This window comes from Pseudopipra pipra, chromosome 4, assembly GCF_036250125.1.
Source record: "Pseudopipra pipra isolate bDixPip1 chromosome 4, bDixPip1.hap1, whole genome shotgun sequence".
In the NCBI taxonomy this organism is placed as follows: Eukaryota; Metazoa; Chordata; class Aves; order Passeriformes; family Pipridae; genus Pseudopipra; species Pseudopipra pipra.
The window spans coordinates 30,684,746-30,704,942 of NC_087552.1; the positions used below are offsets into that span (position 1 = coordinate 30,684,746).

Consider the following 20,197-nt stretch of genomic DNA (forward strand, 5'->3'; position numbering starts at 1 on the left):
GACAGGATGTCACTAGCTGAGTTACCCCCTCCCTACTCAGAGAGAAACTAATGAGTGCCTTCCTTCAGCCTTGATTCACCTCCAGACCCAGCCTACTCTTATGGGAAAATTTAATTACCTAGGTTTTTTTGACACTTCATACACTTTCTGTGAATCTTTTCCAGGCTTCTCACCTGGATTTTTTTTGTTTTTAATCTGTTTGGCTATGACTGCTTCTGATGGGAGGGTTCCTTGGCTGGGCACCCATTTGCAATGAATTTCCCCTGATTCCCTTAGGGAAGAGGCTGTGCATGTCCCTACCTGCTGGAAGAATGTGGGATGGCTCCAACTGTGGCTGCCAGGGATTTTTTTTTAATACACTGACTTCCTTGCGTCTGACTCTTGGGTCCACTTCCCTCCAGCATATGTGGCAGGAACTTTCTGGCTTGGGAACTGCTGTCCAACAGATCATCCTGAACACATCACTGGAAAGTCTGGCTTTGACTTGCTGCATGTGGGCTCACATGGGTCAGCAGAGTGGTGAAACAGCTGGAGAACCTGTTTGAAGGAGCCCTGCATGTTTTTCTGAGATTAGATGAAGAGATGACTCAGTTTCTAAGCGTGGATGTAGGGAGGAGGTTGGCAGCAGTTCTGCAGGACAGCACTGAAGGAGAAAGGGCCTGGCCATGACAAATTCAAGCTGTACTGGCAACAGGGAAATAATATGCAAGGCAAGTGTCTTGCAAAGCTTGAGGCTGGCTACTCAGCGGGACTCAAGAAATAGCCAAACATTCAACCAGCCCACATAAAACAAGATTGGATCCGTTTTGAATGCCAAGTTTCAATTTGGTGACAAACACTGTTACAGGTATTAGCACAGGGCCTGCACAGCATGGGATGTTAACCTGATCAAAACTCTTTCCCTTGAGTTTGGGCACTTGAGACTGTTTCTGGTGTTGGTCCTGGCACCTTGCAGCAGCATTCTCAGAAGACTAGAGGCTAGCAATAGCTTTGTAGCTTTTTCAGCTGTATTATTTTAAGATTGGGTGGGTGGCTTCTTGCTCTCATGTAAGCAGAAATTCTTATCTCCAGGTTTTCCTGATACTTTCCCCTATGATAGCTCATGCTTCTCCAGCCTGAACAGTCCTAGGTTTTGGGTCCTAGGCTCAATGCTTGAACTGGAGAACTGGAGAAAAGCATTAGGGTTTCTGCTGCCCTCAAGGCAGCCTGGCAGCCCCTTTCCCTCTGACCAGGTTCCTAGTGGACACAAGAAAGATTGCAAGAGAGCTCTCTGCCAGTGGCTGCTATCCCCGTGGAGAACAGATTCCCAGGAGCTGGGCATAGCTGCTGACTGGTGCATTTGTAGTGCAGGTGAGTTTGGTGGGGAGGTTGTGTTTCCTGCACAAGATGAGGCTGAGACCCAAGACGAGCACTGGGCAGGCAATGCTGCTAGAAGCCCTCTTGCCCAGTGGTCTGGTGACCCAGCCTACCTGCTTCACAGCACTCTTCAAAGCTGGGGGATATCCCAGGAGTAAAAGCCAACCTAGTTCTCCAGAGGTGTGTTATATGTGATTGCTTTGCCAATAGCACTTCTCACCCTGCACGCTCGCATGTGCAGGGACATGTCCCACCAGCCACATAAGTTACCCTAGGACAGGCTCAGTTCTGCTTTGGCTTCTTAGCAAGCAGCAGAAAAAGAGCGAGGCCATAGGAGAGGGAAAGGATGCTGTTGCAAGAAGTCCAGAGCAGGGGAAAATGGGGCTTCAAACTCTTGCCAAGGTGTTTATGCTGGGGCTTAGTCTGGGTCCTGCACCTCCACTGTCCTGTAGTCTGCCTCCTGGCCTCTTATGAGCCTGAGTGATCACTAGGGCCACTAAGGCTGCAAGCAGCAGTATGGGCAGGATTGGGGCAGATGTTGCTGGCCCTGTCTGGCTCCCATCCTAGTCACAACAGAGACTGTCCCCACTTCCTGCCCTGCTCCCCTTGCCTATGTGTTCATTCTGGTACACCCCTAAGCCCATCTTTCACAACCCAGAGTGTCTGGTTTGGCTGTTTTGTCCTTAATGATCTTGATCTGCCCCCCCAGAGAGGGGGAACTGGGGTCAACTCACATCTAAACCGTACAAATGTCCCTATCCGAGTCAGCAGGGACTTGCTACCATGTGTCCCTCTGCACCTCTGGCCAGGAGAGCCCCCAGGAAGCACCACAGACATGAATTGCCCTTGGTGTAGCAGCAGGAGTGACGACCATGTACCAGACAGGCAGAGAGAGGTGTCCTGAAGCACAGAGGTGGTGGAAGAGAGCAGCAAAAGGGAAGGCCACCAGTCGGTATGGGGCTGCAGGGAGAAAGACAAGCAGGTCTGTGCTGCACATCGAGCACCTTCCTCAACTGCCTCCAATGCCCGGAGAGAGGACTGAGCCAAGGGCTGCTCTGGCTCCTCCTTCTATGTGGCAGGACCTCAGAAAAAACATAGCTGAACCAAGGAAACAGAGGTATCTGCGGGAAGAAAGATATGTTTTTTATATTTGTCAGTGTTGACTCCTTTAAGAACCTCTGTCCCAAGGTTTGTGTGTAGGTGGAAAAAGCTGGGGTTGGTTATTTGCTCTGTCAGCCACCTGGGCCATTATCACATACTTTGAAGACATCAAGAGCAAGATAAGATCCCCTTTGAGCTGCAACATATGGCATGCTGGGATGCAACTCCGAGCAAAATTCCCATGTACTCCTGGAGGCTTGGTCCTTCCTCTTTGCTTCCTCTCCGTTCATACCTTCACAGAAAGCAGTAGCTTTTTTCCAGCTCTGGCCTCATGTGTTATAGGGTAGCGGTGGGAACATGCCAGCATTTAAACCCCCGGTCACAGGAAAGTGAGGATGGGTTCTGCCACTTCTCAGTGACAGGGGAGGGTGAGCCCATCAGCCCCACCACTCAAACCAAGCTCCAGAGCCTTTTCATTTACTAGAGATAAAGGAATAGTCTAGTCTCTCCAACCCATCATTCTTCAAGTAAATAAATAATTTTTTTAAAAAGACCCATAGAAATACTTGTGATGGTAGAAATTAGTCATTGTGGTTAAATTGTTCAAATTGCACATTCATTCAAAAATGTGCCATATGAGAAAGTAAAAGGTCCTCTTTTGAGCCAGGCTTGGAAAGTGATTTCAATAGTCATCTCTAGGGTGATGTGAAGCACATTCCTGTTGCTCCCATAATACCACCAGCAGTATTTCATGCTAAACAGACCAAAAATCTCAAGAAAATCAGTCTACATGATTTGGATCTTCTCAGTGAGATACAGCTATGAAAAAACAGACAAATTCAAATGGAAAAAGAATGGATTTTTTTAAATCTCAGTTGATACCTCCTTTATTTTAAGCATATAAACAGTGTGAATACAAAGAGGAATACTTGGTATTTCCTTCTGGAACTAAAAACATTGGAGGGGTAGAAAACGTAAAGTTTTCTCCTTCCTTTGATGACTGCTTCAAAAGATTTAGTGTTTTTCATTTAAAAGAGCAAAATTAATGCTTAAAGTTAGAGAAGTAACCGCTTATTAAAGAGATTTTGATTTTAAAGGTATATCAAGTCTGACATACAAGTGCTTCCACTCTTAACTGAGCTTTTCAAGCTGCCATGATGTTGGAAAGCTTGGATGAATTATTTCGTTATAAGAAGGTAGAACATCAAAACTCCATGGAAAAAATTATTAGAGCAAATCCTGCATAGAAACCAGTTTTATTTTGCTGTATTTGTGCAGGGTATATTTTAAGAGCAGGTGATAACACTGGAGAGAAGCTTTTTCCATGTCAATTTTGGCATGCATGGCATGCAGCAACAGCCTGGTTTCACTCTGCCAAATCCATGGAGTCTGGTATTGACTTTGCTGAGTAAATATTTTTTAAGGCCTTTGCAGTGCCTGCTTAAGCAATTCCCTGCTATGGTTCTGCAAAAATGCCCTTGCTTTTCAAGAAGCAGAAACAAATTTCCACAGTAGCACTGCAAATATTAACACACTGCTCATGCCTCTCATTTTATACCATCAAATGCTGGACACTGGAAGCATATGAGCCATAGTGAAGCAAAGCATGCTTTGTGGCAGCATTATTTGCTTGATTTCCATGTGCTAAACAAGCAACAGCCAGTTCCTGGCAAAGGCATTAATTGTTTGACAATACAGCGGGTGAGACGAGCAGGCTGACCACTGTCACAGCAAACTCTGGGCATAAAATTTGAGCAGATACCACTCAGATACAAGCTTTGGGCTACTACTCTGGTGGCATATAGCACTGTTCTGGAAACACTTCTGGTTGCGCCTTTGCCTTTTCTTCAGGTCAAAAGCACATAAATGGGAAGGGAGGCTATTAAATCAGGTTGAGGAGGTCTGAACTGAGCTCCTGTCCCTGACTTTTTCTGTGACCTTAGGAAAGCCGCTTAACTCTCACTCACAAAGCAGAAATCATAGTTTATGTCTCCCTGTGGTGTTACAAGGCAGAATCAACCACAAACCTCGCAACTTTTACATTTGGCTGGACATGAAAGTACCTAAATGAGAAAGGAATTAAGTAATAAATGCAATGATTTATTAAAACACAGGGTGGAGAAGTGAGTGCTGGAAGTTGCTGGGCCAGGAATGCCCCAAATGCCCTTGAAATACCCCAATTCCTCTCCAGTGCACAGGAAGTAGTGCTCTTCTCACTGGGGCAGGCAGCACTGAGAGTTGGAGCTCACCAGTCCATGGAGGGCCCTCAAAGTGCCTTTCTGCTGAATTCCAGAAAAAGAGCAGCTGAGTTACTCAAGGCACATGAGCAAGAGCTATCTTGGAGAGGGAGCAATGAAAAAGGATCAGGAAGTCTATTCGCTGCACTTCTTTTCCTCCTCAGCTACAATTTCTGGGTGCATCTGAGAGCAGAGACTGTTCAGCCTGGAGAAGAGAAGGCTCAGGCAGGGGGAGATTTTAGGTGTACTGGTAAGTACTGACGGGGAGGAATGAAGGACAAAAGGTGATGAACACAAGCTGAAATGCATGAAATCCCATCCAAACCCAAGAAAATACTTGTGTATGTGTGTACGTGTAGTGTGTGCGTATTGTGTGTATGCGCTTGTGTATGTGTGCTAGGTGTAGGAGCAGGGGTGTGAGTGTTGTATGTTTTGTGTTGCGAGTGTGGTTGTATGTTATGTGCACGTTTCATGTGTATTGTGTGTGTTCAGTGTGTGGGGTGATAATCCAGAGCTGTGTATGGCCCCAGCTAGGACTCAATCCCATAGGGGTGCCAAGGGGGCCGAGAAGCAGCTTCAGCCACAGATGGGGGCAGAGGCATGTGGGAGAGGGGATTGTGGGGCACCTGATGGTTTATGGGACAGATATGGGGGAAGCTGGGGGTACCCAGGGGGTTATGAGGCACATGGGAGGTTGTGGGACCCTGTGGGAGGTATGGGGCATCCAGAAAAGCAACGTGACACCTGAAGGGTGAGGATACTGAGGGAGAGAGCTGGGTGCACATCCAAGAGATCAGGGGGACCCTGGGCTGGGGGAGTGGGGATGGTTATGGGGCACCCATAGGAGTTGTGGAGTGACTAAGAAAGGAAGAGAGGGCACAGGAAAGGTCAGACACCCTACAGGTCCATGGGACATCCATGATGCTGGGAAAAGGGGTTTATAAGGCACATGGGTGGCTAGATCCACCTTGGACAGGGTTGAGGGCACCCAAGGGGCCTAGGGGCCACCAGAGAGGGGTAAGATCACAAGATTCCCCCAGAAGCTGATGCTGGAGCCCAGGCCTGTGACACCTCCTTTATTTCAGGCATTAATGGAGCCTCCAGTGGGAGGGAGAATCCGTATCCCCACCTACAGCCCCCACACGTCCAGCCTCACTGCGGGGGCGCGTAGGTGCCGGCGAGGTGCACGGGCAGCCCATCCCGGCAGGCGACCCGCACGTGGTGCTGGACCTGCCGGGCGCGGTAGGCACAGGGGGGCCGGGTGTCCCCCCCCCGCAGGCGGCAGGCTGTTATGCCCATGGCTGTCGGGGTGCTCTGGAACCCTGAGGCATCAGGCTCCCGGGAGCAGGCAGCCACCAGATCCTGGGCCGGCGCGTGCACGAAGGTGTTGGAGGGCTTGCAGGGCCTCCCCTGGGCCGTCACCTGCCGGCGTGCCAGCATGGTCTCACAGTAGCGGTGCGCCGCGAGCGTGGATGTCCGTGGGTAGTCCACGTGCTGCCGCAAGAACTTCTCGTAGCGGCTCTCGCCCTCCACCCCTGCCAGTGCCGCCAGCACCAGGGTCACGCATAGCACCCAGCCTGCCATGGACACCTGTGGAAAGCAGGGTTAGGGCCATCTGGACTTCTGGGCCCCCAGCTGTAAGCCCCACCCTAGATGCTTGATTTCTCTACAAATTCCCCCTCCCAAACACCTGGGTCCCTTGCAAATCCCCTCTAAATGCACAGGGACCCATCGCCGGACAAATAGGCCATCTGTGTGTCTCACCTGGATGCCTGGACACCCTATAGAATACCCCACGGACACCTGAGTTATGCACTCCCCAGAAGCCTCAATCCCCTACAGAACACCCCCTATCTGCTCCTCAGACCCCTGGGTCCCCTATGGATGGGGTCCCTGCCCCAGTGCCCAGACGCCATACACAGCCTCCCTCTCCCACCGGATGCTTGGGTTCTTCACAGCCCCCTCCCACAGACATTCCCTTACACATCCCTCACCCCCACCTGTGTGCGCGCCTCGGTTTCCCTTATGGCCTCAAGGTCTCCGGGATCCCTCCCACTCCTCTGCACATCTTTTATACTGGCCCCAGCTGGGCCCAATGGGCAAGGATCCAGGAGGAGGGGCAGAAGAGTAAAGAGCAAGGTCCAGTGGATGTCTGGGAAGAGACAGGTATCCAGGAGGCCCCACTCACCCTCTTGGCCCCCCCCAAGGTCATTAGGTAGTCATTAACAAACCACGTGACTGTCTGCACACATCCCCTTGGTGTCCCCTGCCCAAGTTGGATCATGCATCCTGGCTTGGCCACCTGTCCCATGAGAGGCAGGACACCTGGGCCTCTTTGGGTGGCAGGGCAAGATACCTAGTTCCCTGGTGGGGACAGAATGTCAGCATCACCTCAAGGGGACCTGACTGATGTTCCTGCTCCTCTTGAAACACACGGCACATCCACGGCTGTCCTGCAGTGCTTCAGGAGCTATGCATCCCTTTTCCCTGTGTCCCCTTGAAGGCAAGTTCATACCTCTGGGAAGTGCATTTTGCCTCGCTGCTACCTCATATGCTCCCAGCTACTCCAGTGAGGCAGAGAACAGCAAAGAACCAGAAGCCAGTCTGAGCCTATCAAAGACCCATTCCTTTCCCTTGACCATCCTGATGGACCGCCATGGAAAGCATGTCCCGTTCAGGGGGAAAGGCTGTCACCACTGGGTGCAAGTGGTCTCCATCGTCCTCTTCAAAGACATGATAGAGACTGTGATGGGAAGTGGCAAACGGGAGAACGTGCACAGGAGCCCTCAGCTGCCCTTCTCCCACATGAGCAGCCAAGTCTGAGCCCACCAGTGATTCAAGGAGGACAAAGAGTGGGCCTCAGTCCTAGAACCACGGGTGGCTGAGAGATGCACTTTTGAGTGTGTGTCACCGTCACCTGACCTACTTGTCCCCCAGGACAGCACAGAGCTGCCCCCCTGTCTGTCCCAGGCCCACCATGTCCTTCAGCCTTGGGTACACTTGGTCCTTGGCACCACCTTCCCCAAAATAGCTGTCACAGTTCCAAGACTCACCACAATGGAAGTGCAGAGGGTCCTACCCTGGGCTCTGGTGGCATTTCTACAGTCTCTCAAGAAATCCTCCTCAAAAGTGCACAGCCCCTGCAGCAGGAACAGCTCAGGCACCAGGCCAAAACCCTGCAGACAGGGAAGGTCAGCACAGCCCCCTTGCTGACTCTCAGATGCTGACAATACCCTGCTCCTGCTGGGCATGGAAGGAGGATGGGGACTCTCATCAGAACCCTCCAGACACTCTCTGCTTTCCACTGTCCTGGTGTGGGTGGAAAAGGGATGGTGTCTGCAGGAGGAGGAGCAAGCCTGGATGTCTGGCAATGGGCTGACTCTAGCTGGCATGGCACGGGTACCTGTGCTGGAGCCTTTTCTATCCAGCAGACCTTCAGGTGTATCCTTCCCAAAGGTCGCTGTGATGTCTATTCATGAACCACAGCCTGTGGTCCATTCTTGTCCCAGGCAGTCCCGACTGCCTGGCACTGCCCTGGGCACTGCATCTCCCTCTCTCATCCCTGCCCACCATCCCAGGTGGGCTGATTGGAGCCTCCTGCTGCCCTGTGGCAAGAGGAGCCATCAGTCAAGGCACTTGGGGAAGCCTAGACCAGGAACTTCTGTTTGTCCCCTCGGCGCCCCATGGCATGGGAATGTTGCCAATTTTGGGAGCTTTCTAAACACAGACACAGAGACTAGTTTAGAAAGGAGACACTGCTTATTCTGTGCAGGGTGCTAGATGAAGGTTTCCACGTATCAAGCACACCATGGGGTAAAAAGTTACATCTTTTATACAATAAAGTTTACATGAACCGCCTACCTAATGCATATTTATTTGTATGATGTAATCTTACACAACGCTTAAAACACAAAAGCTCTTTTCTTTATTAAGCAACTTCTACTGTAGAAGTTATCCAACGACACCAGTTACGTTTACAAAAGGCGAGAAGACTCAGCCTGGGGACAGATAATTCAGCTTGAAGGCATCAGGAAGGAAACGTAACTGATGCGCATTAGGTAGGCGGAGAATATGTATTAGATAGGCGGGTTCAGGTAAACTTTACTGTATAAAAGATGCAACTTTTTACCCCACGGCACCTACCTTTCTCCCGGGCAGAGCCGGCGCAGCGAGCCTGGTCTCTGTGGCTCTCGGGTCCCCGATCTCAGGGTCGCGGTGCGGGCGCTCCGCAGGGCGCAGCTGTGCCGGGCGGGGGCGCTCACGGGCACGGCCACGTCGAGCGCTCCCCCGGCCCCCCCGCGCCGTTGGTTCCGTCCCGCCGTGGTACGGCCCGGCGGGGGAGGTGGGAAGGAGGGGCACCGCCCGGCCCCTCCCGGCGCGAGGCGTCCCCGTGCTCGCAGGTCTCGCGCGAGCGCCGGTCTCGTATAATCTCGCGGGAGCGCGCGCGCCCCGCCCTTTCGCGGCGCGGGCGGGACGATGGCGGTCGGGAAGAACAAGCGCCTCACCAAGGGCGGCAAGAAGGGCGCCAAGAAGAAAGTGTAAGGGCGGCCGGGGCGCGGGCGGGCGGTGCCCGGGGGCACCGGGCGGAGCGCCGCGGCGGCGGGATGCCGGCGATGCGGGGTGGATGGCGGCGGCGGGCAGGCTGGAGCGGGGCCCGGGCTGTCATGGCGGCTGCCGGGCGGGCCTGGACCCAGAGAGGCGGCATGTGGGGAGGGAGGTTTTACTGAAGCTCGGCTTGGTCTGAGAAAGTCGGTTAAAAAATCTTTTTCCTTCATTCGATTTAAGGGTCGATCCTTTCTCCAAGAAGGACTGGTACGATGTCAAAGCACCGGCGATGTTTAATATCCGAAACATCGGGAAGACACTTGTCACCAGGACCCAAGGAACTAGTGAGTAGTTGGGGTTTGTGCAGTAGAGGGGCATGTGTCTCCTCCGTGCGCTGGCTCCAAGCGGGACTCGATTAAAGAACTGCTGACAAATGGGTTTTGCTCGTATTAATATGAACCTGGAAGTTAAAAAAAAATAGGCATCTCTGGCTCAGTTGGGTGATTTAAGTGAGTTTTCTTGAGTTGGGCAAGTTGTTTGAATAAATGAGCTTAGTTGCATGGAAGTTCATACGGTGAGGTCCTTGTTTGTACAAGAAACCAAACCATAGGAGGACAGGATAGGCCTGAAGTTTCTGATGAGCTGCTGTGGTGGTAACCTAGTGGGTTGGAGAAAAATTCAGAATTAAGGAGTCATTTTGACTGTCACAGGGGGAGATGTGGGACAGTGCCACGGGAGACCTTGGTCATAACAGGATCATAACGACCAGCATGTCAAGGGACTAAAGTTTAAAGCTTTTGGGTAAAGGTGTCTCATCTCTGTTGAGAGCTGGAATTGCTGATTTAATGTGAGTGCGTGTACGTGTAGGCATATCACTGAATGGTAAAGTTGTTTTTATAGGATCTGGCACACCTTAGGAAAAGGAAACGTGTTAGGGATGCAGGGGGATCTGGATAGGGGTAACTACTTTTGGAAGCCTAGCTGTGCAGAATGGCTAAATAGTTACACTGTACTACATTTATGAAGATGATCATTACTTTGAACTGTAACATGAAAAAAGTAAAATAAGAGTCACTGTAAACCAAGTGTGAATCAGCCAGTGTTAAAATGGTTGTTAGAGGGGGAGCTGTGAAATGACTGGGGTGTTGGCTGCTGTTTCATTCCTGCTGTGGCGTTTTTGTTTCTCATTGCTGTTCATAATTTCCAAATACTCTGGAACCTGTTCCACTTAACCCAAACTATTACGTGTGGTGCAATCTGCAGCACGCTGGTGTTCATGTCCCCCATCTGATACAGTCACCTGGAAAGATTCATCCCAGAATTAACAAAACCCAGTATTTGGCTCTGTGAATTGATTTGATCTGGCTCAAGACACAAATGAACTGCAGCGCTGCAAGGCCCTGGCGTTGCATCCCCAGGGGTTGGGCTCCATCTTGGAGGCCTTTCCAGCCTTAGTGATTCTGTGATCACCACCGTTAGAAAACATCCAGTGGGAATTTGATATCTGATTTGAACAGTGCGCTTCTAATGTTAATAAAAGGTATTTTATTTTGTTCCATCACACAGAAATTGCCTCTGACGGACTAAAGGGCCGTGTGTTCGAAGTGAGTCTGGCTGACCTGCAGAATGATGAGGTTGCCTTCCGTAAATTCAAGCTGATCACTGAGGACGTTCAGGGCAAAAATTGTCTGACCAACTTCCATGGAATGGACCTCACCCGGGACAAAATGTGCTCCATGGTCAAAAAATGGCAGGTGTGTAAAGAACAAGGTCTGTGTTCCTGCCGGAGCCCTTAGGAAGGGGGGGAGGCACTGGGGTGTTGTGAAGCTGTGTTTGAGGTGGCAGGGGCAGGTGTTAATGATGTCGGGTTAGAGGGGCTGGGGAACCTCTCTGTCATGTGGGGGTAAATGTCTCTTTCTTTTCCAGACAATGATTGAAGCCCACGTCGATGTGAAGACCACGGACGGTTACCTGCTGCGCCTCTTCTGCGTGGGCTTCACCAAGAAGCGCAACAACCAGATCCGCAAGACCTCCTATGCCCAGCATCAGCAGGTCCGGCAGATCCGTAAAAAGATGATGGAAATCATGACCCGGGAGGTGCAGACCAATGACCTGAAGGAAGTTGTCAATAAACTGTAAGCTCTGACTGTGTTCTCTTTTTCTCCCCTACAGTTTCAATAGTTGTTTGTTGGTTGGTTGTTGCTGAGAACTTGGAGAATGCTGGTGCTTCCTGTGCCATTTGGCAGAGACCAGGCAGGGAGCCCCTCATGTTGGAAAACCAAAGGCCATTTTCTGCAGATAGCTTCTCTTGGTGTCTGCATCCTGTTTCACTCGTACCCACTGTAATATTTGCATAAATGTAAAATTGTGCTCTCCAGAGGATTTGTGGTTCTGCAGACTAAAGTTGTAATTCTCATCAGCTGGGGCTGTGAGTGTTCTGGGTTCTTCTGGTATAAGAAGGTTTTCCAAAGTGTGATATTTGCTTCCAAAAGTTTGATTGGAGATTTGTTGTCAAAATGGGCATGCTTGCCCTATGCTCCTTTTAACACTGCAAGGGAAACGTCTTAGAATCTAAACATACTTGAAGAAAAATGTCAGAGTGAAGGTTGCATTAATGATGTGAACTTATATAGATTATTTCGTACTCTTAAAGATTTTTTTAAGCCTGTGTTGCTGGTGAAGAAGCAGGCAGAGTTTTTAACATTGTGGCACTACTGTGCTCTGTGATTTCTCAGGATCCCAGACAGCATTGGCAAGGACATTGAGAAGGCCTGTCAGTCCATTTACCCTCTGCACGACGTCTACGTCCGCAAGGTTAAGATGCTGAAGAAGCCCAAGTTTGAATGTAAGTCAGTTACTGCAGACCTTCAGTGTTCCTGGGGAAGGATGTGGCAAGCAGTCACTTTAAATGTGTTTGCTTTTGGATAAAGATGTTACAGCAGCAGCATGAACTTATGCAGCTGTAGTATTGAACTGGTGTGTTCTTGTCTGACTTTGTGGCTTCCAGGATTGAAAGCAAAGCAGTGAGCATTGAGTTCAGAGCTTTTTGAATTCTCACCTGAAACTGCTGCTGAATGCTTAAAGGCTTTACCTTGGGAATGAATGATGACAAAATGTTTCGGTCCCAAATGACATGGAATGATTCTATTTTCCCATTTTCTGACATTCCCATGTAATGCAGTAGTAGGTTCTTGAATCCAAATCTTTTTAGAAAAAATTTAATTTGTAATTGTGTTACGTTGCACTTAGTTCAGTCTTTTTTCCATCTGACTGTCTGTTACTGCAGCAGCATCTCCTTCCATGAGCTTTCTGGAATGGACTTGGTCATACCTGTATTAAATGTTCTGGTGGTTTGTGTATGATGAGCAACTGAGTAATTTAAAACTGTTTAAACAGGTGCATCTCTCACTGTTTATGTTGCTGCTTCTTTTTAGTGGGCAAGCTGATGGAGCTGCATGGTGAAGGTGGTGGTGCTGGAAAGCCCTCTGGGGACGAGGCAGGCACTAAAGTAGAGCGAGCTGATGGATACGAGCCGCCCGTGCAAGAATCTGTCTGAAACTCAAAATTGGTGGAAAATAAAAGTTTTAATATACAGTACTAATGTTTGGTTGCCTGCATTGCTACTGGGCAGTATTGGTGCTGGATGTGTGGATGGGTTTTCAGTAAGGTAAACCTATTGCCTCGGTTTAAAAAAAAGAAAAAAAAAAGACTTGTGTTGGACTGGTGTTGCAAGATGGGTTGGAAGGGAAGTTGTCCTTTTTGTGGATTCTGTATGTTGGTTTTTCCAGTAATTCTAGTCCTCACAAAAGAAATCTTGGGTATCTGTGCAGAGGTTGCATTAATGAGAGGCGCCTCACAGAGGAGCATTGTACAGGGATAACGGGGCTGCTGTTTCAGAATTTTTCTGCTGTTTCAGAATTTTTTATTATAGGGAAGTCTTGAGGATTTATCTGGACTACTTGCCTAAAAATTACATGTATATGTTTAAGCTTCCTCATGGTAATTTAATACAACCTCTTGTGGGATAGATGTGGTCTCCCATAATCAGAAGTTGTTTAAATATCTTAAAGTTGTAGTTATGATTATGGAAGCAGCGTTTGTTTTGAGCAGTGCAGAAATGCAGAGCATGCTCAAGAGCAGTAGGGGGTTGCATGTTGGTTTTTAACCTCTGTCAGAACTGAGGGGTAACTAATCATAGTTGAAAAACCTGTGAAACTTTAGGGGGAAAAATGATACCATAAAAAGGCAACGGTCTGTATTCTGAAAACAAAGCATACTTAAGGGATTTGCTGAGTAATTTTAAGACTGTTTATTATCTGATAGCATTTTTTCTTGTTCAGGCTTCAAAATAGAGGAGTGTTTTTTCTGACTGAAATGAGTTTTTTGTGCTATGAACATGTTTTGTTTAGAATTAGTCCTGTGAAAATGTTGGTAAGTTTCTGATTTAAAATCTGAGAACAAAATGGGGAGGTCAGTGAGAGCTGTAGATCTCGCAGTTGGCTGTCATATAGCATAGGATAAGAAATGGGGGAAAATAGTGAAATATTACTGTTTCAGCAAGTTACTAAGGGAAAAGGAGGGGGCCCTGCTACCCATGAGGGCTGTACTGTTCTGTGTCAGGGATTTTCACCTTTTCCTATTTGGTAATTCTGGTTTGCACCAAATCATATGCAAAATGAAACTAATGTTTTCAGACTTACTTCAGAGGACTGCAGGTGATGTGATTTCATGTTGTGATTCCAAGTTACAATTTAATATGCATTCTGCTTTTTCCAGTTGGTGTAGTGGAAGTGTAGTGAGTGCTCAACACTCATCTTGTAACGGAAGAAAGGAATCATTCTGCTTTTGACCCTCTGCTTTGCTTTTCCCATTAGTACTGCTGAGGCAGGTGTCATCTGCCTCCAGGAGTCCCAGTCAGTCATATTTTTGAAGCCATAAGTTGCAACAATTGCCCCTTCACTTCTCTAACAAAAATGAGAACTTCTCACCAGAGTTAGAAAAATGAACCATGATGTAGGGTAAGTGTGGTTAGAGGTTGGAAAGCCTTGAACCAGTGCAGCTGTGCACATGCAGATGTGTGTGTATAGCTATTCCAGGCCTGGATTGGCATAAGGACTGTCAAGAGCTGTCAATTATGAACAGCCGTGTGTTGGCTGTTTCCTCTGCTTAGCAGTGGTTCCATCAAACAAATCATTAGGGCCTGCAGCTGGCCCGTATTCTCTGTAGGCTGGGAGAGTTAGGAATCCTAAGGTGGTTTCTGTGCTCATTCTCTGAAAACTTGAATGTCTTGGATATTGTTACTTTCTCCTTCAGCCATATGTCTGAGGAGTTGTTGCAAAAAGTCTAGTCCGAGAGGATATGGAGAAAGAACAAGAACTTGCCTTTTTTCAGGTTTTTTAATGTTATGTTTTTGAACAGTGGACTGCCAGTATTGCTGTGTAGGGGCTCTGGGCATGTATGTATGTATGTATGTATGTATGTATGTATGTATGTATGTATGTGTATGTATGAATGTATGCTTTGTATCAGGATTTCAGATGGGGGAAAAAGCAAGGAAGGAAAGGAAGGAAATTTCAGGAAGGAAAATTTTGTGCATCCTCTGTATTCTCTCAGCAAATACCAGCTGAAAAATCATGGTGTATGAAAGCAGCAGTCAGCAGAGCACACCAAAATCATGTGCAGAAGTGCTCATCAGTACAAGTAATTTTGGCACAGCGAGAGTCACACTGTGTGTGACACCCTGCGGTGACAGCTGGTTGCTGCACGTAGCAAGTGTCAGATTCTGCAGGTGGTGTTGAATGTACCTGAGTCCAAAGGCTTGAATAAACTCTAAAGCCATCCAGATTTTCTGAGGGGTTTGGACTACTTGAAAATGGATGCAATATTATTTGTCTGATTATTATTGGTATTTGTCTGGGGGTTGGGTGTTTCTTTGCAGCGGGGTTTGTTAAATATGTAAGCAGAATGAGATCCATAAAACTGTCAAGTGGAAAGCTCAGCTCTCCACAGCATAAGACAAAATGCCAGCATGACTTAATTACAAAAATTTTATTGGTTAAATACATTCTTAATTTACAGAGGTACCATAACAAACTTACTGGACTTAACAAAGGTATATTTAGGACACTGTTAATTGTACACAGAACAAAGATGTCTTCCTGAAGATATTTCCAGAGGGTGGGTCAAACAGTATTTCGTCAAATTAGACTTTTCTTATTATGCTAACGCACACAGGTCTAGCTATATTTCAAGGTTACAGCTGAAATTTCCTACTATATTGCAGTTAAGATTTGTGCTCCACCTCGTTCCTGGGTTTTTGTACACCTTAGGAATTTTGTTATGATCTGTAGGCAGTCTCATGGTGGTGCTGGGCATTGTCTTAAGAAAACCCTCTCCTGTAAAAGCCAAGCATCTCACTTGTTTCAGTGTTCACAAAGGCGCTGTTTCAGCTGCCTGCAGCAATGCGAGCAGCCCTTAGATGGCACTCGGTGCTGTGAATAGAAGGCCTTGCTGCTCTCCCTTCCCTGTCCCACAGGGAGGAGATGATTAACATACAGCAGAGTGGTCTTTTCTACGGATAGGCACTGCCTTGAAACATTCAGTGGAAGTTACAAAAACAACTGGTCAATACACATTATAAAAATGAGAACGAGGACATGGAAAGAAAAAAAAATATAAAAGAATCAGTTCTACTTTTAAGATGTATCAAAATTTTAGAAAACTGCCAGACAATAGGTAAACATCATACACAACTCTCACCTACTGCTATACTGATTTAGTATATCTTTGAGGGCATGGGTATTCCTTGGATTTCTCTAGGAGATGGTGTTTTACTGGAGTAAGAAACAAGAAGTTTTAGAATCTCTTGGCAGGAAAGCTTGGGCAGTGATTTACGTCTGATTCCACAGGAGTTCCAGATAGGCTTGTTGGGGATGCTAAAACTGAATAATAGCTGTACAAATTGTTTTTCCCTCCTAGAATGGCACGTAATTTAGAACTGTTTTATAATATTAATAACCTAATGGAAGTAGAAGTCTAGTTCTCAGCTCATCAAAACTTTGTGTGATCTTCATTTCCTGGTTGTGGAAATGGTATTGGTGCAGTTTAAATACACAACAGAAAAAAAATCAGGGTGAAAATGCCTGTGTCTGTGCAAGTTCTGTGGCCTAATTGTGACTGCTGAGTGAAATGGTGCTGAGGACCTCATGTCTGCTCTGCACATTCCTCAGGCTTGTTTCAGGTGAGCTGTAGTCAGCTACTGGGACTGGATGCCCATTCCCCGCTCAGGGGTTGTTCCTCAAGTTCAGTTTTGGCTGTAAGCCTGCTTCTGCCTGCTGTGATGGTAATCAGAGTGCAGGGCACGGGGAGCGAGGGGCAACCCTCACCAGCCTGCTTAGGCATCAATTTAGATGCACCTTGATCTCCTGTAGCAGCAGGGACTTGTTGCTGTGATGCTTAGAGCTCATACTGATAAAGCTGTAGAAAGACCAAGTCAAAACTATCTCAAGGTCAATCATGATCCTAGTTTCCAGTCTCCATTCACCACTCAACTGTTGGCCCTCCTGCAACATGAACTGCCAGACCCACGAAGGAAAGTCTTGTTGAGGGTATCTTGATACCTAGTGACCTGCAGCTCTCTGAGGTAATGACTCGTGCAAACAGCTTACTGGTTTCTCTTTGTTATATAGTGCAGAAATGATGGAATACTGTCAGCAACGAAAGAGCCAACTGCAGCATAACGTTTTCTATTCCAGTCTGATGGAGTTAGATGCCATTTAACTACTTTGTCAGAAGCCAAGTGTTACAAAAATTAATTTACTACCAGAAGTTCCTATAATGTGAAGCTTCCTCAAGTCATGTCTGTCTTAGTTTGTCAGTCAAGCCACACTGCTACTTTTTACTTATTGCCTTGGTTAGAGCTGCTTGGAGTAACCTCTTGCCAGGCATGTTTTCCTTAATGTCTTGACAGACCATTTATGATGATGCTCAGTATAGTTGGTATGTGGTAACAAACTGGAAACTACTCCCACGTCTGCTGAAAGCTAAAACCAAGGCTGTATAATACCCTTCATGTTAAGGTTAGGAATAGTGTTACTGAAGTATGTTCCAGTGCTTGAGTGACAAATGAAATGTAGACTGACTGAAGACTGGTTTTCCACTTTCATGACAGGAGTGGAGGGGCAAATATTTGGAATAGTGCAGCTACTCCATGGATGGGATCTGAGAAAGCTCAGTAAACGCTCTCTGTCACAACTATCCTCAGCTGGGAAAGAAGGGCATGATAGTGCTTGAAGAACAGTGGGCAGTAGAAAAATCTAAACCTGTACCTGGAAAGTATTTTGGGGAAAGGGAGGAAGGTTGAAGATGATTCATACTAATTTAAACAGTACTTGTAAAAGGCAAAATACTTAAAAATCTTACTGTGATCTTGCTGTATGAGCAGCTTGGGCTAAGAAAGGAAGAATACTACACAAGGATTTATTTCTGAGTTTTCCCTCTTACCAGTATTAGATTTGATATCTTTCTACTATGAAATACCAGTTATTTTTCTTGTCCTCTAAGTTATAAAACAAACAAGTGGATTCTACTGCTAATGTGGAACTCAAGCAGTAATGAAACCCGAATATCAAATTCCATCTACATACTGAGCATTGTAATTATATATTAAAACAATTCTTTAAATTTGGATTTTAAAAAGTTTTTAAAGAAGCCCAAAGCGGTTTACTTTATGCAGACTTTGTGCAGGATAAATGTAATACCAGATAGTAAACATACTAGAATGCTATATAAGTTAAAATGGTGTTGCACCACAATATTCCCCTAGTTGGAAACTGCTAAAAATCCTGCTTGTTTTGCTCTCAGAGCGTTCATGAAACATGACTACATACACTGTCACAAAGGACTAAAATGTTCTTATTTGACTTAAAGACACTAGTATGACTGTCTAGAAAAAGTAGTGCAAAACATTGATAGTCAACACACGTTGATGCCTTTGCTGTGCCTTTAGGGTAGAAAACATTCTCTCCCACATGCAGGGAGTACAAAAAGAGGCAACACTTCATGGTGTTTTTAAAATCTGAACAAAGTTCTTAGGAAATATCCCAGACCTTCCTTGTATCTCTCCACTCATCCAGTCCTCATCTACAGATTCCAGCTCTGTTATCGTATCACCTGCCTGTAAGAGAAGGAGTAATGTGAGTCAGTACAGCTTACTGTGCAATGTTAATGCATGCATAGCTGGACTTATTTAGAAGCAATTAATATCAATCAAATAGAAGAGAAGTAGGATGTGGCCAAGTCTCTTCTGTTGGTTACATCTCTTGGAGATTGTATGCCAAAACCAGTTGAAGCTTCTCTTAGGGTAAATATTTGTCTATGGGGAAAAACCTTTGGAGGGGCAAAAGAGCACTGCTGGATAACTTCCTGAGTTACTTAAGCTCTCCAGGTAGGCAGATATGCTAAAAGCTGCCTCACAGACCACTTGTTATTTGCGTGTGTTTCCCCGCTCTGTTATAAGGGTTTCTCTTCTTAAAACCCTGGAAAGATTTTTTTTTTTTAGTCTCAATATTTTCTAGCACTTGGAAACTTTCCCAAAAGGAAAAGCAATAATCTGAGAGCTCAGTGTGGCCATTTAAACTGCAGCTCCTGTGTTTGATCCTTGTTCCAGTTTTCACTGTCTCGTGCCACACTCTTCATCAGAAGTACTGTTATGGCCCTGGCCCTTCTTCCAGTACCATTGTTCCCCTTTTCTGCTTTAAAGAATCATCTATCCTTTCAACATTGCATGCTGCTAATGCTAGAACTATTTTGCTAGTTTTAGAATATATTGTGTGTTTCAACTGATAAGACACACTTTGGGGCCTGCTTGTGAAAGACTACTGTTTCTCAGAAATTTGCTTTTGAGGACACGGTTACCTAAATCATGATTTTGAATCTCAAGGGCACTCTGTTTCTTGTTCATGCTGAGCATCCAGCAAGTATTTAATTTTTCCCCTTGTTTCCACAGAAACTATGTATTGTGTTGCCGATTTAAGATTTTGCTGTACTTGGTGTCCCTTAGAGGCCTGGCTGCTGTAGCACTGGCACTCTCACTATTATCCTCCTTCTCACTGCTGTCTTTCTAGTCAAAAAAAGAGGCTCTGTTGACCAGATCAACTGATCAAGAACTGAATGTACTGCAAAACGAAGTTGGTTTGTCTTGTTATGTTTACTAGATCAGAGAAGTCAGAGGAATTCTGCAACTCCTGATCTCTTTTCAGTGTCTTTAATGAAGATTTTGCCAATATGAAACAGCAGTGGTAAGGAAAAAAGTGTTTTTTAGAGAGACCATTTATCAAATGTGTTAATATTCTATGTGCTTCATTCTTCTTATTTCAAGCCTTTTTTAAGAGTGGATGAATCTTATTTTTTAGCACTCTTCAGGAGTGTAAGACCTCTTGGAAATTGGTCTAAGAGAGATACTTACTTTGAAGGAAAGCTCGTCTTCGTTTTCTCCATGAAAATCATAAAGAGCTCTGGCTTTTCCTTTCTTCCCTCCCCCAGACTGTGACAGCTCTATCCTGGCTGCAGAACATGGACAAGAGAAGTTATTTGGATTGGCATGAAATAAATCTCTGTTTCTGGAGAAGTTCCCTCTCATTCTCATGCTTTCTCCCCATTATTGTGCTACAGGGTGTCCAAATGTTATTGCTACTGCTGTAACAAATTCACTGTTCTACTGGAATAAAAAACTCCACTGACACCAGTTAATTTTACAGTACTAACAGAGTCTCACAGTTCTGCTTTCAAGAGAACTAAATTTGACTTACTTGAACTTTCCAGTGGTGATATCTAATAAGAGCTGTCTTCTCTTTGTGCTTGAAGATGAGGCAGCACCCGTGATTTATTCCTAAAGGTGGCTCAATGGTCCTGTTGTGCCTGTGCCCAAACCACACTTGAAAACATCCCAGAGTCTGTGT

At 46.5% G+C, this 20,197-nt stretch overlaps 3 protein-coding genes and 1 non-coding gene across 8 annotated transcripts in view; 2 read left to right on the forward strand and 2 right to left on the reverse strand.

Annotated features, from left to right (window-relative positions):
- Nucleotides 1–4,536: 4,536 nt before the first annotated feature.
- On the reverse strand, nucleotides 4,537–8,968 carry LOC135413081 (ribonuclease CL2-like). 2 transcript variants are annotated; one of them, XM_064652234.1, is made up of 2 exons: nucleotides 8,838–8,968; nucleotides 4,537–6,284 (listed from the first exon to the last, which is right to left on the reverse strand). In XM_064652234.1, the coding sequence occupies exon 2, from the start codon at nucleotides 6,276–6,278 to the stop codon at nucleotides 5,847–5,849; it is 432 nt and encodes a 143-aa protein (XP_064508304.1). In that variant the 5' UTR covers nucleotides 6,279–6,284; nucleotides 8,838–8,968; the 3' UTR covers nucleotides 4,537–5,846. The 2 variants fall into 2 exon arrangements, with proteins under 2 accessions (XP_064508304.1, XP_064508303.1); XM_064652233.1 differs by lacking the exon at nucleotides 8,838–8,968 and adding an exon at nucleotides 6,695–6,828.
- RPS3A (ribosomal protein S3A) lies at nucleotides 8,727–12,836 on the forward strand. 2 transcript variants are annotated; one of them, XM_064652232.1, is made up of 6 exons: nucleotides 8,727–8,752; nucleotides 9,480–9,583; nucleotides 10,806–10,993; nucleotides 11,166–11,374; nucleotides 11,975–12,084; nucleotides 12,674–12,836. In XM_064652232.1, exons 1-6 carry the CDS (start codon nucleotides 8,742–8,744, stop codon nucleotides 12,793–12,795), a joined length of 744 nt encoding a protein of 247 aa, XP_064508302.1. In that variant the 5' UTR covers nucleotides 8,727–8,741; the 3' UTR covers nucleotides 12,796–12,836. The 2 variants fall into 2 exon arrangements, with proteins under 2 accessions (XP_064508302.1, XP_064508301.1); XM_064652231.1 differs by lacking the exon at nucleotides 8,727–8,752 and adding an exon at nucleotides 9,084–9,232.
- On the forward strand, nucleotides 12,337–12,406 carry LOC135413912 (small nucleolar RNA SNORD73). The gene has a single exon (XR_010430481.1). It is a non-coding gene; the product is annotated as a small nucleolar RNA SNORD73 (small nucleolar RNA).
- Nucleotides 12,837–15,272: 2,436 nt separating the features above from the next.
- Nucleotides 15,273–20,197, reverse strand: part of SH3D19 (SH3 domain containing 19) — an 87,052-nt gene continuing 82,127 nt past the window's right edge. For all 3 annotated transcript variants that reach the window (XM_064652218.1, XM_064652219.1, XM_064652220.1), the window contains 2 exons: nucleotides 19,705–19,802; nucleotides 15,273–18,414 (listed from right to left, as the gene is read on the reverse strand). In XM_064652218.1, coding sequence (XP_064508288.1) covers nucleotides 18,298–18,414; nucleotides 19,705–19,802 — 215 coding nt within the window. In that variant the 3' untranslated portion in view covers nucleotides 15,273–18,297. The remainder of the gene's footprint in view (nucleotides 18,415–19,704; nucleotides 19,803–20,197) is intronic.

Coding starts and splice junctions, on each gene's coding strand:
- LOC135413081 (XM_064652234.1), bottom strand. CDS start 6,278: ATGGCAGGCTGGGTGCTATGCGTGACCCTGGTGCTGGCGGCACTGGCA.
- RPS3A (XM_064652231.1), top strand. CDS start 9,171: ATGGCGGTCGGGAAGAACAAGCGCCTCACCAAGGGCGGCAAGAAGGGC. Junction 10,994..11,165: donor CCATGGTCAAAAAATGGCAG/GTGTGTAAAGAA, acceptor TTTCTTTTCCAG/ACAATGATTGAAGCCCACGT. Junction 12,085..12,673: donor GAAGAAGCCCAAGTTTGAAT/GTAAGTCAGTTA, acceptor GCTTCTTTTTAG/TGGGCAAGCTGATGGAGCTG.